This window comes from Ylistrum balloti, unplaced genomic scaffold, assembly GCF_031769215.1.
Source record: "Ylistrum balloti isolate Yb309-2 unplaced genomic scaffold, AGI_CSIRO_Ybal_v1 Utg370076, whole genome shotgun sequence".
Lineage (NCBI taxonomy): Eukaryota > Metazoa > Mollusca > Bivalvia > Pectinida > Pectinidae > Ylistrum > Ylistrum balloti.
This window is the reverse complement of record NW_026782115.1, coordinates 1460457-1481141: the sequence shown is the minus strand read 5'-3', so window position 1 is coordinate 1481141 and position 20685 is coordinate 1460457. Positions and strand designations below refer to the sequence as shown.

At 36.6% G+C, this 20685-nt stretch overlaps 3 protein-coding genes across 3 annotated transcripts in view; all 3 read left to right on the top strand.

The window, feature by feature from the left end:
* The window catches only part of LOC132549750 (MAP7 domain-containing protein 1-like), a 50935-nt gene extending 45187 nt beyond the window's left edge, over window positions 1-5748 (top strand). Inside the window, exons 15-16 of the mRNA XM_060213707.1 lie at window positions 111-466; window positions 1994-5748. Of these exons, the coding sequence (XP_060069690.1) occupies window positions 111-466; window positions 1994-2007 (370 nt within the window). The 3' untranslated portion in view covers window positions 2008-5748. The remainder of the gene's footprint in view (window positions 1-110; window positions 467-1993) is intronic.
* LOC132549691 (uncharacterized) lies at window positions 2015-5748 on the top strand (the record flags this gene model as incomplete). The annotated part of the gene is made up of 1 exon (XM_060213642.1): window positions 2015-5748. A coding segment is annotated over one exon (435 nt), but the record flags the coding sequence as incomplete, so codon positions are not given.
* Window positions 5749-8264: 2516 nt separating this feature from the next.
* Window positions 8265-18656, top strand: LOC132549706 (glutathione gamma-glutamylcysteinyltransferase-like). The gene is made up of 3 exons (XM_060213661.1): window positions 8265-8363; window positions 14107-14758; window positions 15327-18656. The coding sequence occupies exons 2-3, from the start codon at window positions 14119-14121 to the stop codon at window positions 16073-16075; spliced, it is 1389 nt and encodes a 462-aa protein (XP_060069644.1). The 5' UTR covers window positions 8265-8363; window positions 14107-14118; the 3' UTR covers window positions 16076-18656.
* Window positions 18657-20685: the final 2029 nt, after the last annotated feature.

The following is a 20685-nucleotide window of genomic DNA, read 5'->3' as shown; positions in this document are numbered from 1 at the left end:
AAGTTTAAAATGATACAATTATGTTAAATTCATGTTAACATTGAGAAATTCTATTAAAACATAACATGATTATGACCTCACAATAATTTCCTCATTGTTTTTGTTTTCAGTATTAGCATGAGAACTGCCGACTCCTCCCTGGGAACATCCTCAGACCAGTCACTAGGAGGGAGCCTTGTGGATTCTCAAACTATATCCACATCTGTGGAACAGGTTTCCACGGCCACAGATAGTGGATCCACAGAGCCCAACAGTGAATTTGAAGATTTTATAGATCTAAGTGTAACCAATAAAAACTTTGAGGTGAAGGCACAGCAGTCGCTGTTTGCTCACCAGACAACGGATGACTTGCTGAACCTCAACACCAACAGTATTGACAATAGCCTGGACAATATCAGCTCTGAATCCCATCCTAAGCCTCTAATTGCCTTTGAAGACAATGCAGCCCGGAGACAAGAAGTCACAGGTAAATGATAGCTTGGGTTAATGGTGAGATGTCAGAGGTTAAAAAATCAGCATTGGATGGTGAGATCACATAGGTTAGACTGTTATGGGTCTATAGTAAGATGATGAAGCTTCAATTGTTATGAGTCTTTGGTGAGATGATGAAGCTTAGAATGTTATGGGTCTGTGGTAAGATGGTGTAGGTTAGACTGTAATGGGTCTGTGGTAAGATGGTGTAGGTTAGACAGTAATGGGTCTGTGGTAAGATGGTGTAGGTTAGACAGTAATGGGTCTGTGGTAAGATGGTGTAGGTAAGACTGGGTCTTTGGCAAGGTGATGTAGGTTAGACTGTAATGGGCCTTTGGTAAGATGATGAAGGTTAGACTGTAATGGGTCTGTGGTAAGATAGTGTAGGTAAGACTGGGTCTTTGGCAAGGTGATGTAGGTTAGACTGTAATGGGTCTGTGGTAATATGGTGTAGGTTAGAATGTAATGGGTCTGTGGTAGTATGGTGTAGGTTAGAATGTAATGGGTCTGTGGTAAGATAGTGTAGGTAAGACTGGGTCTTTGGCAAGGTGATGTAGGTTAGAATGTAATGGGTCTGTGGTAAGATGATGTAGGTTAGACTGTAATAGGTCTATGACAAGGTGATGTAGGTTAGACTGTAATGGGCCTGTGGTAAGATGGTGTAGGTTAGACTGTGAATTGTCGGTGAGTTGTTGATGGTTTGATTATCAGGGCTTCTGGTGAAAGGTCAGAAGGGTAATTTGTCAGATAATTCTGGAACCATAGGTAAGATGCCATAGGTTAGACTGGCAGGGATCATTGGTGTGTGGTTGTTTAACCTTTGAGTTTGATTATAAGGGGCTATGGATAAAAGATCAGATTAAACTGTCAAGAATATTTGGTGAGAGGTCAAAGGTTAAGCAAGCAAGAACTCTCGGTTAGATGTAAGATTATCTTAGGTCACTGTTAAGAGGTCATAGAATATATTATTAGAAAGCTTTGATCAGAAGTCTATGTCATGATGAGTGGTGGTTGAAAGAGATACTCTGGAAACACATGTCTCCATAGTAACAAAACATGAATATGTGAAGTAATTACTAGTCAATACTCCCTTCACCCTGAGTCAGACAGGGAAATGAGGTGAGACTTTGTAATATTTTGTATTGATTAACTGTCACACAGGTAAGGCTCTCACAGTTATTGATTTGTATGTAGGATTTATAGCCATGTATTTTATCCCTGGAGTATCAGAGATATGTCATGCTTGTATAATACAAAATGGTACATTCATTAGCAAATTTTGTTTTCTGATCTGGTCTGATTTTCTCTTCTCCAGGTAAATGTCAAAATATTCCCGATTCAAAGAGAGAAAAAAAAAAGATATCAAAGATCATTATAAAAGAGGAGAAAAACACACCTGAATTTTAGAGTGGATCCCATAATCAGTCCAGTTTTCAAAGTGGAAGTGTTGATAAATATGTAACAGATATTCTTCTGTTTTATAGTCTGCATTAATTTAGACCCTTGTCAAATTTCATTTCAGACTTCTTGTCTTGAGGTCTCCTATGACAGTGTAGTGACCAATGGTGTCTCCAAAGACACACACTATTCTTCACACCAGTCTGAGGCTGCATCTTCATCCCCAGTTGGGGACAGCAGTGGCAGTGAATTAGTCGGTGGGCTTGTGGTGCCACCTAGCCCCGTTGAACTACAGGGCCAAGATGACAGTGATGAGATCATCGTGACAATAAACCGGTCTAAAACCAATGGTGTGGAATCTGAAAATTCTATACAACTGGACAGCAGTCCTGAAGCTCAGTCACAGTTGGATCAAATGTGGCAGCAGCTTGAGGCGGCGATGGTGCAAAGCCAGGACCAGGTCCGTGGACAGCTCCAAGAATTTGGAATCGGGGAAGGGGAAGAAGATTCAGAGTCAGAAGAGGGTCAGATGTGGAGAATTGTTCAAGGGGATTCTCCTTATACTATACAACTAGTATGATCCTGGAGAAAAGGCACTTCATAGATTGTGGAAGAAAAATTGGATATACTACATACATCACATTGATTCAAAGATAACAAAGGCCCATAGTCCTTAAAGGGCTGATTTCTATGCTCAAATAGCAACTATACAATTTCAGAGTTTTTATTTCGGGAAGTATAACGAATTAGATATGCTTGGCTGTAATGTAAAGGTTTAAAAAATGTATAACCCTTCTATGTGTAAAGTGTTGTGAAAGCCTTGAATTGCATAACTGTTAATTACTTTTCATTGTTAAATCAAAATATTGGATTTGTTATTTATACCTTATTTATTATAATTAACTTTTAAACATTGAGAGTCAGCTGGTCTGAAAAAAATGTCATCTTTTAATTGGAAAAAAATATCACTATTCAGAATTTATTAGCATTTTATTCATTTCAATTTAACAGTATTTGCATGTATGTTCACCGGACTCTCTCTCCGATACTGGTAAAATGATGGGAAACAGTTTAAATTGCAACTCAAGGGACACAACTCTTTGGACAAGCTTTTATTTTGATGTGATCGAAATAAGTCCATGAAAAATCATAATAACCATAGAAGCCGATTATTTTTTATTTAGGATGTTTGGAAGGTTAAAAATCTCGAGGATAAATCATGAACCCTTTATCAATATGCATCATAATTGATTAATGGCTCCTGAGCGTGAATATTTCATTGTCAAAGAAGAGCTCCAAAAACAGCACATTATAAAAGACCTGCTGTTTAGGATATGTTGGAGATGCTAGACACTCAATCTCTTTCCTCTGATGTTTGCCTTGGTTTGTATGTTTTCAAGGGAAATGTCGCCAGGGGATAAAGAGCATTGCCATTCTACATCAAAGGGGAGTAATCCATCATAGGTAAATCATTTTAAGTAAATTGGACTTAATTTATGGAAGGAAAGAGGGTTAGGTATGAGCCTTGTTATTTTGTGTAAAGCTCTGAATTTGTAAAAAAAAAATTCAACCAAGCAATGCTGGAGATGAGTAAAAATCTGTATGTATTATATTAGTGGTCCAATGTAATCGTACCATTGTGTATTTCTATATTTATCACAGTGAAAGTGAAGGAAGAATGGCTTGGAGCTGTTTGATAGAAGTCTTAGGCTTCTTTGCAGGTGTTCGTACCATAACAGCTGCCACATTAGATCTGCTGTTCAAGTGTAAAACAATTGTGATAATGCTTTAGTGAAATGTGAAAAGCTTGTCCAGCAATAGTTGTAGTTCTTGTGTTTAAATGCTCTGAATGTGCAAGTGAAAAAGTGATGTTGAATGCATTCTACATAATTGAACAAATTTGAATAGGTACCTTGCATCATATGCATATGTTAGATATACAAGTTACTATTATTAATTTTATTATTAAAATGTATTTATAATAATTATTCTGTGTATATTGCATTTATAGATTTATTAAATACCTTGAATCAATTAATGCATGAGTTTGTATATTGAAGCTGCAGTGAAGTCAGCCCACATGTTATATATGGTTATGTACATTGTGTAGTTACTGTTGGACATGATAAGTCATTTTGCAGGCATTAACATTACCGTGATTAATCATTCATCTAGTCCAACTCTTTGCCCAATTTGTGCCAGTGACACGCACATGGTTAAAACATTTGAAGTTCAGTATTAATTTACAGGACTTCATTGTTCTCTGTTGATTAAAGATGAATCAATAAATTTTTTTATGTAATTGTCAGTGCTTGCTTATTTTAATATACAATAATATCGTATTCTCAGATTTTTTTTTTTTCTTTACATTTTGTTTATACCCGTGGAGGATACAAACAAGTGTTGTGACCTAACAGGAAGAGAAGACCGTCTTTTACACTTTTGCACTGCATATTTTTGTTGTTATCAAATTATTGTTATTCAAACAAATATATTTGTTCTTCAATTTTGCCTATGCCAGTTTTTTTTCAAAGGCATGATGTCGTGGTTTAAGATATAAGTTTGGCCTGAAAGTAAAGTATGAATACAGAGTTGTGTACTGGAAATGTGATAGATGATTTGTAAATAGCTTTGTTGTAAAAAGCTACACATGTGATATGCTAAATGAAATCTTCATTCCATTGTCACGCTTTACCTGTCCAATAAAATACCCAACAAATATAAAACAAAAAAAATATTTCAACGTAAGAAATCTTACTGTGTATCTTCAATGTTGAATAAAGTTCAGACTTTGCTGAGGAATTTAACCATAAACTATAGTTGTTTCTATTCAAATGTTTTTTTGATAATGTCTTCATTACCTCAAAGATTTTGTGTTTGAAATGATTTAAAAACAAACACTTTTTTTTTTATTTAATAATTTTTTTTATGTCCTCAAAGCATTCATTTTGAGAGACTTAAATTCACTATATTACAATTTAGTATCAACCTTCAAGTTTAATCATCTCATTTGAAGCCAAATTCAAAATTCTATCATTTTTCATACCTCACCTCAAATTATTATGTAAATAAGTAATTTCAATAGGTGACAGAAAAATGATTGATCATAAATTACATGCATCTAGCAGTGTTCAAGTTGTATATGGTTTTAAGTTCCTCACCATTATTTACTACATCTTTGTGAATGATCTGAAGTAAACAAGCAACTTGTGGTGACATATTAGAATTCAGTAGAAAGTGATAAAAATCAATGAGTGATGTATTTTCAACAATTTCATATGTTGAAGAATACTTGTCTTTCATGGAATATTTTGTTGTGATCTAAGCTATGTTTAAGATGCTGGTGCTTTATTTTCAGTAGAGTTATCTACCTTTCTTAGTCTGGAAAATGAAGATAAGCATATCACTCACTTATCGTTAACGTGAAGTTTCACTTAAATGTTAAACCAACATTTGTCAGTGATTAAGTCTTTGAAAAGTAGTACCCAAAGATGATAAAATTACCACCAAAAATGAGATATATCACATAGAAATGAAACTGAGAATTCATTCATCCAAATTTTATGTCAATCATTTTTTGTGTAGGTGAAACTTACATTGCATTATACTGTTAACGAAAAAAAAACCCAACCTAATATGTAATTCACCTATGTGTTTCACTCTGTCATGAAATATCGGTTTCTTATACATTTATTTACAGTGTGAAGGTAACTGGCCGTTATTAGTGGTGGCTATATTTGACTTAACCAGAGTCCCCATGGATTGGTAAGCATTACATGGGGGAAGGTTCTTGAGTATCCTGCAGAGCGTCAGTTGTCCAAATGTTTTAATACTATTGATGATACCAATATGAAATAAAAATATTGAAAACATGAGAAAGTGTTTTGTTTATCTCTTATTATGATAGGTAATAATAATAATAATAAACTTCATTTATTTTACAACAGTTGCGAAGCAAGTTTTTACAACTTACATTAATCACTCTTGTTGGCCCGGATGGAAGGGTGTGTAGGGTCTTATTAAACAATTCTTGTTACCGCTATTTCTGGAAAAGTACTAGATCGATCTTTCTCAAATTTCATACGTAGGTTCCCCTTGGTCCCTAGTTGTACCTTTTTTGGACTGATTCGAATTCAAGGTGGCCCACAGACGGCCATCTTGGATTTTGAAAGTAAAAGTTTGTTATCGCTATTTCTGGGAAAATCCTTGATGGATCTTTCTCAAATTTCATATGCAGGTTCCCCTTGGTCCCTTATTGTGCATTTTACCTTTTTTGGACTGATCCGAAATCAAGATGGCTGACAGGCAGCCATCTTGGATTTTGAGAGTAAAATCTTGTTGCTGCTATTTCTGAGGAAGTACTGGATGGATCCTTCTGATATTTCATAGATATCGGTTTCCCTTGGTCCCTAGTTGTGCATTGTACCTTTTTTGGACAGATTTGAAATCAAGGTGGCCCACAGGCAGCCATCTTGGATGTCGACAGTAATACAGCACAAGCATATTGTCCATTATCTACCTGTAACCGACTGCTATCTAATAATACTTTGGGATCTTTTTCAAATGATATTAGCTAATAGGTGCTTAACAAAAATATCTTGTGCCATCATTGAGTACATTTACAACACCTGTAATAAACAAACAAAAAAAATAAACAAATCTTCAAGAACTGAAAACAGATCCTCAAATGGTGGGCGCCAAGATCCCACTGGGATCTCTTGTTGAATACATTAACACTTTAATTTCTCTGATTCAGGTTAAACTAGATAAATCTATATCAAATGGTGTCTGAGATAATAAGGTGTACAGTAACATAGAGAATATGGGGGGGGGGAACCTGCACAATATTTAATACAAGTTTTTATAAGGTGTTAACTAAATGTGAACTATTGATTAATGTATTGCAACAAAGGACACAAAATAAGAACATAATACAAAATATAGAATAAAAAGTGTAAACTAATCATAAATAGTATCATACAGGGAATATGATTCTGAGAAAATCCTTATCTGATAGAATAATGTTTGTTGTTGTACGTCATGATCAACCATTCTCTTATGTTTCAATAGTGTATAGTGTAGACCGATAAGGTATGGCCCTTCACAACAAGGACAATGTTTCTATAACAAGAGGCCCATGGGCCTTAACGGTCATCTGACATAAAATACAAGATTTCTAATTTTGAACATGAGAGAAGTCGAAAAAGCGTTTTCAAGATGGCGGCCATGTTGGATTTCGGACCAACCCGAAATTAACAAACTTTGGTCAGGATCATGTCACGATCATTTCAGGTAAGTTTCAGCTCAATGAGACATGTAGAACTTGAGAAGAAGTTGAAAATGTTTACGACGGACGACGCCGGACAAAAGGCGATCGCAATAGGTCATCAGACCTGAAAATGAAATAAAAAGTGACCAAAATTTGGGTGGCTTTAACAGCATCTGGATTTAGGTCTCTGAACACGCAGAAGTATACCTAATCCAAGAAAGATAAATCTTGTTTCCTTCAAACCAAATGAGAAGTATGCTAATGAGGAGAGTAAGGAAGACCCATTGTTGACACGTAGGGGAAAGAAAGAAGTTGTGTGGTTTAAATTTTTAACGTCCGATCATTAAGTATGGTCAGCAAAACATTACTTTGGTGTCAGATGCCATTCCTGTATAAAAACAGGTAAAATGTGCGAATAATTATTGTAGGATTGTAGAGAAATCCCTAACTGTTCAAACCGTAGAGCCGGAATTTCCCAGGGAATATGCTTTCAACAGAACAATCAAAATAACGGACTAAGATACATATGTTTACCTATATCCGTGTAAAAATACCCAAAATTATGTTATCAGTTGTAACCAGGCTGTAGTGTATGCATTTATTGGAACAGAGCACATCTCTTCTCATCTGTGAATTGGGCAAGTAGGAGTGACGTGTACATTGGGAAATGTTGCTTCTTCGCCTCATTTTTTTAAAGTCGTGGTTAACACGTCAAAAAATTCGGGTTCAATTCTTTTTCACCTGTTCATTGCATTTGAATAATCATATGGAATCTGCATTGAATACCAATGAGAGTGGAAGAAAATATTTTTCTATGGAATTAAGGGTATATGCTACACAATTATGATATAAACGGAGTCCTTGTGATTAGATTAAACTTTATAATAAACGAACGAAAGATCAAGGGAAGTAACTCTGCTAGAACTGTAACCTAATGTATGAGAAGGGAGCGGCGGGGATAGCCGATCTGAGTTGGTTAATTGAGAGTGGGAAATCGGGTTGTTTTACTCATCGCTAGTTCAGCACATGATATTAAGTCTATTGCAGCTAACACTTATATTAAGGGCAGTGACATATATGAGGATTGAATTACAGACTGTACTCAAGTAATGATTCCGGAACGCAAACCGAGATTTGTTTCATCATGTTATCTCTGCTCTGGCTCCGCTTCCTTGTCTTGAATTTGCTCGGATAAGGACACAACTAGGGATACGTCAGACATCTTGTAAGTATGAAACACGCGCAGATGCAATATATATGTATCGAGAATAGTTAAATGTCAACATTATAATTAAATAGATAGCCGTGAGTCATTATGGTATTAGGACTGATATTTTCCAGATATTTTCCAGTACAGGTTGTCGCCCTTGTTTGCATATAATTATTCCGTTAGACCTATTATGCCACAATGACTTGTAACAATAATCCGGGGGAATGGTGGATTCTTTGGTTATACTACAGCTGGCAAAGGTGTCGAACGAAAGGCCAGAGAAACCCACATGCCTCACAGAAGTCGCCGCTGTTCGGCAAAATACTAGTTATATATAGTTTGTCATTCAAGCCACCATCCAACAGAAATATTGTTACAGGTCTCTGTGGCTTATACGTGTACTGTACGTTCATGGCTTGTCTCGTAAAAATATCACCGACTCGAATCGATTTTGCCATACAGTAGGCATAATACAGATATGATAGACACATATAATTCAAATTAGTGAGTCGTTCTTGATAGCATAACAACAAATACAAAAACATACAATCCCTGAAAACACAGTCCTAAAAATATGTACCAAAGAGCCATGGGCGTAGCAATTGTTCACACAGACAAGGATGTATGAAATAGCCCTAATACCACTGGCTCAAGTCTGTGCTAATACAAGCTGTACTTTTCCAATAAAACACAAAACATACATATAGAATATATATAGATCAGCGACATTTTATAACACAACAGCAATACTTATACATTCTGTGGACTCGGATAGAATTCATTATTTGCTTCCAATAGGAAAAGGCAATCAATAAGTCCGAGCGAATGTATATTTGATAGTTTAGTGAGCTCGTTATTACAGAGAAACCTTTGATTTGTTAACGATAACCAACAGTGCAGTCGAATCTTATTTATTATTGATACGAATACTTCAAAATTTACTTCATTGTTTTATTTTGATAATTATTATGTCCCCCTACTTCGGGGACATATTGTGTTTACTCCGTTTCTTATCATTATTCTTATTTCTTCCACTTCCTTCCGCCGGCGAGGTTTCCGACGCGTTTCTCAAAAACTATTGCATGGAATTTAACATAACTTTACACACATATTCATATATGCGAGGCGGAGTGCAGGCCACTTGAATTTTTCCAAACGGTCATATGAGTGGTCAGCTGTGGTCAAAATTTGGCCAAATTTTAGATATTGTCCGATTTTCGTGAAAATTGGTATATATGTATTAGTTGGCACTAGGAGCAAAATGGCATAGTCCATTTTTCATTCAGCCATCGATCGGTCATCTGAGCGGTCAGCTGTGGTCAAAATTTGGCCAAATTTTAGATATTGTCCGATTTTCGTGAAAATTGGTATATATGTATTAGTTGGTACTAGGAGCAAAATGGCGTAGTCCATTTTTCATTCAGCCATCGATCGGTCATCTGAGAGGTCAGCTGTGGTCTAAATTTGGCCAAATTTTAGATATTGTCCGATTTTCGTGAAAATTGGTATATATGTATTAGTTGGCACTAGGAGCAAAATGGCGTAGTTAATAGTTCATTCGGCCATCGATCGGTCATCTGAGTGGTCAGCTGTGGTCTAAATTTGGCCAAATTTTAGATATTGTCCGATTTTCGTGAAAATTGGTTATATGTATCAGGTGGCACTAGGAGCAAAAAGTTGTAGTCCATTTTTCATTCGGTCATCTGAGCGGTCAGCTGTGGTTAAAATTTGGCCAAATTTTAGATATTGTCCGATTTTCGTGAAAATTGGTATATATATGTATTAGGTGGCACTAGGAGCAAAAAGGTGTAGTCCATTTTTCATTCGGCCATCGATCGGTCATCTGAGCGGTCAGCTGTGGTCTAAATTTGGCCAAATTTTAGATATTGTCCGATTTTCGTGAAAATTGGTATATATGTATTAGTTGGCACTAGGAGCAAAATGGCGTAGTTAATAGTTCATTCGGCCATCGATCGGTCATCTGAGTGGTCAGCTGTGGTCTAAATTTGGCCAAATTTTAGATATTTTCCGATTTTCGTGAAAATTGGTTATATGTATCAGGTGGCACTAGGAGCAAAAAGTTGTAGTCCATTTTTCATTCGGTCATCTGGCCGGTCAGCTGTGGTTAAAATTTGGCCAAATTTTAGATATTGTCCAATTTTCGTGTTGGCCAAATTTTAGATATTGTCCGATTTTCGTGAAAATTGGTATATATATATGAGGTGGCAATCGGAGCAAAAAAGTGTAGTCCATTTTTCATTCGGCAATCGATCGGTCATCGGAGCGGTCAGCTGTGGTTTAAATTTGGCCAAATTTTAGATATTGTCTGATTTTCGTGAAAATTGGTATATATGTATTAGTTGGCACTAGGAGCAAAATGGCGTAGTTAATAGTTCATTCGGCCATCGATCGGTCATCTGAGTGGTCAGCTGTGGTCTAAATTTGGCCAAATTTTAGATATTTTCCGATTTTCGTGAAAATTGGTTATATGTATCAGGTGGCACTAGGAGCAAAAAGGTGTAGTCCATTTTTCATTCGGTCATCTGAGCGGTCAGCTGTGGTTAAAATTTGGCCAAATTTTAGATATTGTCCGATTTTCGTGAAAATTGGTTATATGTATCAGGTGGCACTAGGAGCAAAAAGGTGTAGTCCATTTTTCATTCGGTCATCTGGCCGGTCAGCTGTGGTCTAAATTTGGCCAAATTTTAGATATTGTCCGATTTTCGTGAAAATTGGTATATATATATGAGGTGGCAATCGGAGCAAAAAAGTGTAGTCCATTTTTCATTCGGCAATCGATCGGTCATCGGAGCGGTCAGCTGTGGTCTAAATTTGGCCAAATTTTAGATATTGTCCGATTTTCGTGAAAATTGGTATATATGTATCAGGTGGCAATCGGAGCAAAAAGGCGTAGTCCATTTTTCATTCGGCCATCGATCGGTCATCTGAGTGGTCAGCTGTGGTCTAAATTTGGCCAAATTTTAGATATTGTCCGATTTTCGTGTTGGCCAAATTTTAGATATTGTCCGATTTTCGTGAAAATTGGTATATGTACCAGGTGGCACTAGGAGCAAAAAGGTGTAGTCCATTTTTCATTCGGCTATCGATCGGTCATCTGAGTGGTCAGCTGTGGTCTAAATTTGGCCAAATTTTAGATATTGTCCGATTTTCGTGAAAATTGGTATATATATGTATTAGGTGGCACTAGGAGCAAAAAGGTGTAGTCCATTTTTCATTCGGCCATCTGGCCGGTCAGCTGTGGTCTAAATTTGGCCAAATTTTAAATATTGTCCGATTTTCGTGAAAATTGGTATATATATGTATTAGGTGGCACTAGGAGCAAAAAGGTGTAGTCCATTTTACATTCGGCCATCGATCGGTCATCTGAGCGGTCAGCTGTGGTCTAAATTTGGCCAAATTTTAGATATTGTCCGATTTTCGTGAAAATTGGTTATATGTATCAGGTGGCACTAGGAGCAAAAAGTTGTAGTCCATTTTTCATTCGGTCATCTGGCCGGTCAGCTGTGGTTAAAATTTGGCCAAATTTTAGATATTGTCCGATTTTCGTGTTGGCCAAATTTTAGATATTGTCCGATTTTCGTGTTGGCCAAATTTTAGATATTGTCCGATTTTCGTGAAAATTGGTATATATATATGAGGTGGCAATCGGAGCAAAAAAGTGTAGTCCATTTTTCATTCGGCTATCGATCGGTCATCTGAGTGGTCAGCTGTGGTCTAAATTTGGCCAAATTTTAGATATTGTCCGATTTTCGTGAAAATTGGTTATATGTATCAGGTGGCACTAGGAGCAAAAAGTTGTAGTCCATTTTTCATTCGGTCATCTGGCCGGTCAGCTGTGGTTAAAATTTGGCCAAATTTTAGATATTGTCCGATTTTCGTGTTGGCCAAATTTTAGATATTGTCCGATTTTCGTGTTGGCCAAATTTTAGATATTGTCCGATTTTCGTGAAAATTGGTATATGTACCAGGTGGCACTAGGAGCAAAAAGGTGTAGTCCATTTTTCATTCGGCTATCGATCGGTCATCTGAGTGGTCAGCTGTGGTCTAAATTTGGCCAAATTTTAGATATTGTCCGATTTTCGTGAAAATTGGTATATATATGTATTAGGTGGCACTAGGAGCAAAAAGGTGTAGTCCATTTTTCATTCGGCCATCGATCGGTCATCTGAGCGGTCAGCTGTGGTCTAAATTTGGCCAAATTTTAGATATTGTCCGATTTTCGTGAAAATTGGTTATATGTATCAGGTGGCACTAGGAGCAAAAAGTTGTAGTCCATTTTTCATTCGGTCATCTGGCCGGTTAGCTGTGGTTAAAATTTGGCCAAATTTTAGATATTGTCCGATTTTCGTGTTGGCCAAATTTTAGATATTGTCCGATTTTCGTGAAAATTGGTATATATATATGAGGTGGCAATCGGAGCAAAAAAGTGTAGTCCATTTTTCATTCGGCAATCGATCGGTCATCTGAGAAGTCAGCTGTGGTCTAAATTTGGCCAAATTTTAGATATTGTCCGATTTTCGTGTTGGCCAAATTTTAGATATTGTCCGATTTTCGTGAAAATTGGTATATATGTATCAGGTGGCACTAGGAGCAAAAAAGTGTAGTCCATTTTTCATTCGGTCATCTGAGCGGTCAGCTGTGGTTAAAATTTGGCCAAATTTTAGATATTGTCCGATTTTCGTGAAAATTGGTATATATGTATTAGGTGGCAATCGGAGCAAAAATGTGTAGTCCATTTTTCATTCGACCATCGATCGGTCATCTTAGCAGTCAGCTGTGGTCTAAATTTGGCCAAATTTTAGATATTGTCCGATTTTCGTGAAAATTGGTATATATGTATTAGGTGGCAATCGGAGCAAAAATGTGTAGTCCATTTTTCATTCGACCATCGATCGGTCATCTTAGCAGTCAGCTGTGGTCTAAATTTGGCCAAATTTTAGATATTGTCCGATTTTCGTGAAAATTGGTATATATGTATTAGGTGGCAATCGGAGCAAAATGGCGTAGTTCATAGTTCATTCGGCTATCGATCGGTCATATGAGCGGTCAGCTGTGGTCTAAATTTGGCCAAATTTTAGATATTGTCCGATTTTCGTGAAAATTGGTATATATGTATTAGGTGGCAATCGGAGCAAAAAGGCGTAGTCCATTTTTCATTCGGCCATCGATCAGTCATCTGAGAGGTCAGCTGTGGTCTAAATTTGGCCAAATTTTAGATATTGTCCGATTTTCGTGTTGGCCAAATTTTAGATATTGTCCAATTTTCGTGAAAATTGGTATATGTATCAGGTGGCACTAGGAGCAAAAAGGTGTAGTCCATTTTTCATTCGGTCATCTGAGCGGTCAGCTGTGGTTAAAATTTAGCCAAATTTTAGATATTGTCCGATTTTTGTGAAAATTGGTATATGTATCAGGTGGCACTAGGAGCAAAAAGGTGTAGTCCATTTTTCATTCGGTCATCTGGCCGGTCAGCTGTGGTCAAAATAAACTCTTTGTCATACTGAGGTAGGGACACTTCTCTTTATACCAAACTGAAAGCTTCACCATTTCCTCTCTTCTGAGGTTTTAAAAATTTACGTTCTCATTTCCATTCAAAATTGGTGTGTTCATGTTTGGTATGACCGCAGGTCTGATTATTGTGATCATTTACTGCTGAAGGGGTCCCCATTACAATTAGCACTTGTTTCTTATTGTGTTGGCATGTCTTTTATCCTTTCTTTCTGTTTACATCTGATAGGAAACAGTTGAGATGACGTCACAAGACTCCAAACCGAAACCCGAGTTTTATCGGAGAGTCCTGCCAGAAGGATGTATCGCTTTTTCATCCACGGAAGGGAAGACGATCTTCAAGGAGGCCATTTTGTCAGGTCACATGGACTGCTATTTCAAAATGGCAGCACAATTCAGTACCCAAGCAGAGCCAGCATTCTGCGGCCTAACGACACTAATCATGGTGCTTAATGCTCTCGAGGTCGATCCAGGGAAAGTCTGGAAGGGTCCTTGGCGTTGGTATCACGAAGACATGTTGGAATGTTGTGTGCCATTACAAGAGATGAAAGAAAAAGGTATTACCTACGACCAGTTCCTATGTTTGGCCGCCTGTAATTCTCTGGAAGTAGAATCTACGAGGATGGAAAACTCCGCATCGCTGGAAACATTTCGAGATCACGTGACAAGACTGAGTAGACAAGATGACCATTTCATCGCGTTATCCTATAGCAGAAAGACTCTCGGTCAGACTGGAGATGGTCACTTCTCCCCTGTTGGAGGTTATCATCCAGACAGAGACCTTGTGTTGGTGATGGACACAGCTCGGTTTAAGTACCCTCCACATTGGGTTCCTCTCGCTAATATCTGGGAAGCCATGAAACCTGTCGACCAAAGTACAGGTAAATTATTGTTTACACTACGGTAGAAGATAAATTGAAGAGTCGTTTGAATTTTACATAGATATCATCAAAATGGTGATTTGCAACCCATCAGACGAAATCCTGAGATAATATTTCAAAGAATTACTGATATTAATGTTATGTTGCATATGTTTAACGAGAATCTAAAGAAGCATGGGCTTTATGCTACCGGAAAAAATTTCTTTGTACTCATCGTCAGGTGTAAGTTATGGATCATTTGCATACTATGAAACAGGACTATATAGTCCTAGTGCATATATTAGTAGAAAGTCAGTTTATCACGAGATTGCATGTACTGTAAAACGGGGCCCCTGCAGCTGCCCAGTTTAGAGCGAACCATTGCTAAGATGAAAAATATCGATACCCCCTTCTATCACTTCGTGGCTATGTATTTGTTGAGATGTATGAATATGGCTATGTTTTGAGAACTAGTTAGGATTTGTTTTGAAAAGGAAAAGTTAGTAGCTTATATTTCATTGGAGCAAGTGATTTAGTAAACTCACATGTAAACAAGTGTTTTTATGAAATCGTGTTTATTTCCTTTCAGGGAAGTCAAGAGGATATTGCATTTTGTCGAAAACTCACAAGGACGGTTCATTAAGACTATTCAAGTTGTCGAATTCTTTCAACATATTTCTGCCTTGTGCCTGTACCAGCAGTGTTTCGTCATTCTTGCACAAATGGCGGGAATGCTTATCTAAAGACGTCACAGATTTGTCACCAGTTGATACAGATAAGGAATCTAATACAGATAACGGGATTCCATCTGATCATATGGACATTTTTAGACAAGCTATTCCATTGCTGCTGACAAGTGCCGGATGCATTGCGCAGGACGAGTGTATTCTTACTACATACATGGACATGGCGACTTTTTCAGCGGAGCACATTGCGCTGAAAGAGACCTTGGTACAACAGATAGAGTGCACGGAAATATACGGCATTACCAAGAATGTTTTTCAAAATACAATTGTTGAGTCCAGTGCGTATTTGAATATCGGGACAACGACTGAGAAAAATGTGATAACATTAAATGATAAATGCTGTGGTATGTGTTCAACGAAACGTTTGAAGATCTCGGAGACCAAAATGTTTCCGGCGCATTTCATCACAGTCTTCCTGCTATGTTGGCCATTCGAACTGTTCGGGTCTACAGGGAGGGTGACTTTTGGCGACAAGATGGATTCGTATGTCACGAGATGGATGGGAAGCACAACATGTAAAGAGCTTAAAGAGGAAGTGTCACAACTCAAAAAACAACTGTTGGTGCTGTTAAAGATGCGTATGTCAAATTAGCAGCGATGTGGCCCCAATACATCGTGCAGAATCTCTCCGTTCGGGACCGCTTCATCACGTAGCGGGAATTCATAACCGCCATCATATATATAGAGAGAGATTACAGATCCTACATTTCATTACAGTGAAGAAAGCACTTCTTGTCATTTGCCTGTTCGCTTTTCTATGAGCTTTAAGATAGAATAGAATCCTAAACAGCTATTGAAACATGGACAATAGGTATAAACACATCCAATAATTTGATCCTGTTGAATATCTGTAAATCGTATAACAAATTCATTTTTAACCGATACCGTAGCCTTAAGGAAGTAATAAGGTTAAAAACAATATGCCGAAAAACTTGACGTCAATTTCAGAGGTCTGACCTACAGGACAACAAAATACAAACAACTCTCAGCCGGTAACTAGCGACATTTGTATAACTCATTTAAAAGTAATCATTGAATCGACAGCTTGTAATGCAGATGACGGCGAGATATAGCTTTAAAATAAATTGGTTAAATTAAAAGATTGATAAATGGATATATGCATGAATTCGTTATTTAGTAGATATCGGTTTCATGGATATTTGCATAGAGATAATGTAACCAATATGAGGTATGTTTGTAGATATTCACAAATCCTACCAAGCTTACAGTCGGAAGAAATATTGTTTAAAGTACAGCACAAGTGCACCAGCTTACTATTGCTAATATGGTATAATTCATACGGGAAAATGTCCTGAGCAAAGATCAGATATATAACATTTGTACAAATTGTTACAAAACAGTATATGCAAACCGTATATGATATCAAATTGACGTTCTCGCAATATTCAATGCTATGGTTAGAGGAATGATAGGGTCAACAAAAGGACTCTGTTATAGTACCATCAAACCGAGATGTCGTCATCAGACTGAGCTGTTCTTACTGCCTGGCCTCTCACCGACGTCGAGCTGAGAACAGGAAGCACCTATATTACAGACTTTAGTTTTTCTTGTTTGGGTTACAGAACCTATAGACTGATAATCTCTGTCTCTCTCTCTCGAGGGGACACTCGGAGATAAAGATCCAAATATGCTATAGTGTCAAGATTGACGCCACGAAGAACTGAAGTGTTGATAATGTAATCGTTTATGTGAAAACCAGATGTATGGTATGCTTGTTTTAAATGTGACGTGCAGCAGGTAATAGGGAGCTTTTTGTTGTGTATAAAATGTACATGTGTCGTTTTTGATGGATCTGTATATCTAAATCTATTTATCTCGATATTTACATCTCGGTGAAGTAAATTTAAATTAAGAACGCAACACGGAAATGCAATTCAAATTGGGCACTAACTTCTCGTCGATACACCAAATATAATCAAGGTTTGTAATTCCTACCGACCAGTCAAAACGATGGAAAGTTTGGCTTTTTATAACATTAAATTACATTCACTGTATACCGGGTAATTTTCAACCTTATACCACTATACACCAGTTCGCCTCATGTTCATTTCACCATTTGGGGATTATATAAAAGGGTTATGTAATATTGTAACAATTTTTTCGTCCCCATCTTAAATTCGCTCCCCTTGTTCATGAAAAAAGGGTCGATAATTTCGCGGTATAAAATAAGTGGGAAATTAGCTGTTTACAAATTTGTATACATACTTTTAATTAAATAATTTTTGATTAATTGGTCTCGCAAAAAACAAGATATTATGAAATATAAAATAAAAAAAAACATCGTTGTTTTTGTATTAAAAGAAAAGTTAAAACTAATAGATGGCTGTAATTTAATAATGAATGTTTGTCCGTAATGATACACATCTGTATCAGCATGTGCTAACTTGGCATTACATACTCGGATTGGCCAAGGTTTACATGGTAGGTGTTGTCTACGAGGCAGAAGACCCATACTCTTCAGAAACAGCTGGTCCTGTTCTCCTTGTACCGTTCAGGAGTATATATGTAAATCTTACTCTTGTTCATATTTTACCGTAGTTTTACTGAATTTGAGTTTTGAATAAATAAATGATTGCATCTCTAAAAATTTAATTGTATTGTTATGAGACGGCATTAAGACAATAAATGTGCAAATAAATAGATAAGTAAATAAAAAATGAATAAATAAATGATAAAGTAATAAATAAAGCCAGCTTGTAAAGTAATAAATATCAAACGATAAAGGTTTAGTTCAAGTGATCGATCTGGCATTCAAACAACGAGTTTACATATGTAAACTCTCTTTAATCTCATTAATGATATGTACATTGCCACCATGTTGTAATGCATATTAATCATGTTGTTGTCTTTGTAATTAGCTATTTATGTCTTTTGACGAAGTCGGATCTATTTAATGATGTGAATAATTATCAGATGGTTTGCTAACGGATTCCTTCATGCATGATCTATTGTATAGAAACAGATAGCTACTCTTCCGTGGTGTCAGTGTACAAGACGTGCAAATTTATGGCACTGTTCAATACATATTTATAATTACATGTATGTGCAAATATATGATTAGATGCAGTAGAATCAAATAATAAATAAAACTGCACTATACAGCTGTCTCGTGCTTCAATGTCTCTTCAGGGATGCTAAGGGCCTAGTTTTGAAATTGAGGGCAACCAAAATTGATTGAAAGAAATATTGAAATCCAGACGGAAGTCACACTCACACCTTAATTCAATAAATTTCGTACGTATCATATATATTATAATAATAAAAGTACATGTTGATATTTCTGAACTGTACCACTATTCGAATGAATTCAAAGGTGGCTTGTAGGTTGAGGCAAACCTCGGAGACTAAACGACCTCCAATAACGTCTACCTCCTTCAATTTCAGGGATTTACAAAAGTCACACATCAACAGCACCTAGCAATTTAGAATTTGTTTTGCCAAATAGTGAACTGAATTGCACAAAACAGTTATTTTGTCGTTCAAGAGCGCTTCAGTTTTGTAAGGGCATAACTTTTAAAACATCGGAGGTGACTGAGGAAAATCAAATTTGATCGAAAGAATTGAAACACGTCTTTTTTATTTTCTAAACTGGAGAAAAGTAATATATGAAACATTTTCACTTGTTACACGGACAACGACCTGTGTTCATATCAGGCTCTCTTTCAAATGACCGATGTTCATGTCAGGCTTCCTTGCGAATAACTGGTGTTCATGTAAGGCGGTCTTCTGAATGACCGATGTTCATTTCAGGCTTCCTTCCGAATAACCGGTGTTCATGTTAGGCTGTCTTCTGAATGACCGATGTTCATTTCAGGCTTCCTTCCGAATAACCGGTGTTCATGTAAGGCGGTCTTCTGAATGACCGATGTTCATTTCAGGATTCCTTCCGAATAACCGGTGTTCATGTAAGGCTGTCTTCCGAATGACCGATATTCATTTCAGGATTCCTTCCGAATGACCGGTGTTCATGTAAGGCGGTCTTCTGAATGACCGATGTTCATGTCAGGCTTCCTTGCGAATAACCGGTGTTCATGTAAGGCTGTCCTTCGAATGACCGATGTTCATGTCAGGCTTCCTTGCGAATAACCGGTGTTCATGTAAGGCTGTCTTCCGAACGACAGATGTTCATTTCTGGATCTCATGAAGGCTCTCCTTCACATGACCAGTATTGAATATTGCAGCAATAGAAACAAAACTGATGCATATTTTATTATAGTATATGTTTTAGTTTGTTGTATATTTGATATCATTTTTTAAATCATTTATATGAACTGAAATGTGTTACACAATCAATATATATAACCGAATGTTACAAGCGAACTACAAGCGAACGTCACATTGAATGTATGTCATGTCAATATTTCTCTATTAAGCAGTTTCTATCAGATTTAAAAATAAATATAAATTATTCATCAACGAAATATTGAGATAAAGTGGACCTATTTCAATAACACTAACCGACTTTCTTTCTATCTAACGAGTATTGTTTGGAGCGTTAAGGTGAGTAGCTTGTAATCCGAACTTGTCAGAAAATATCTGGTTGTATTGATAGACTTATATTTAGAAATATTTTGTTTGTGCTGGTGACAAATGAATCTAAGGAGATAGAGGATATGTAAGTAGAGATATGTGATATTAGACAGGAAAGCAACAAACATAACCATTTAACTAGTCTTGATTGACAGACTTGTATGAGACAAATAAATAACACCTTTCAATACAAATAATGCGAAAGAGAATTTATGTCGAATAAAGAATTAAACTGCCTTATGATTCGTTTTTTAAGGATTCATCAGTGATTTTAAGAGTTAGACTTAGGAAAAATCTAAATTGGTCTAAGTAAATGATACAATAAAGATGAGAAGGTACAATGGAACCCTGATTAATTCAATTAGATAGATTCAGATTATATGATGTTCTTAAAAGGTTTCGGGAACAGATTACTTTTTAAAAGAACTTGGAAATATGATACGAGGTTAAGAGAAAGTCGAGAACTGCAGGGAAAGAAGGTCACATCAATGGTAGCGAAGTGATGGGAGGCTTTCTACTGTAGTTTAATTCGACCAAGTTTGTAATGCATGTATATTTCTAAAAAAAAAAGTACCAACAAGTCAGCATAATCAATATCAAAGCTCAAACTCCACGATACTAGGGCAAAATATGAGCAAAAGATTTACACTC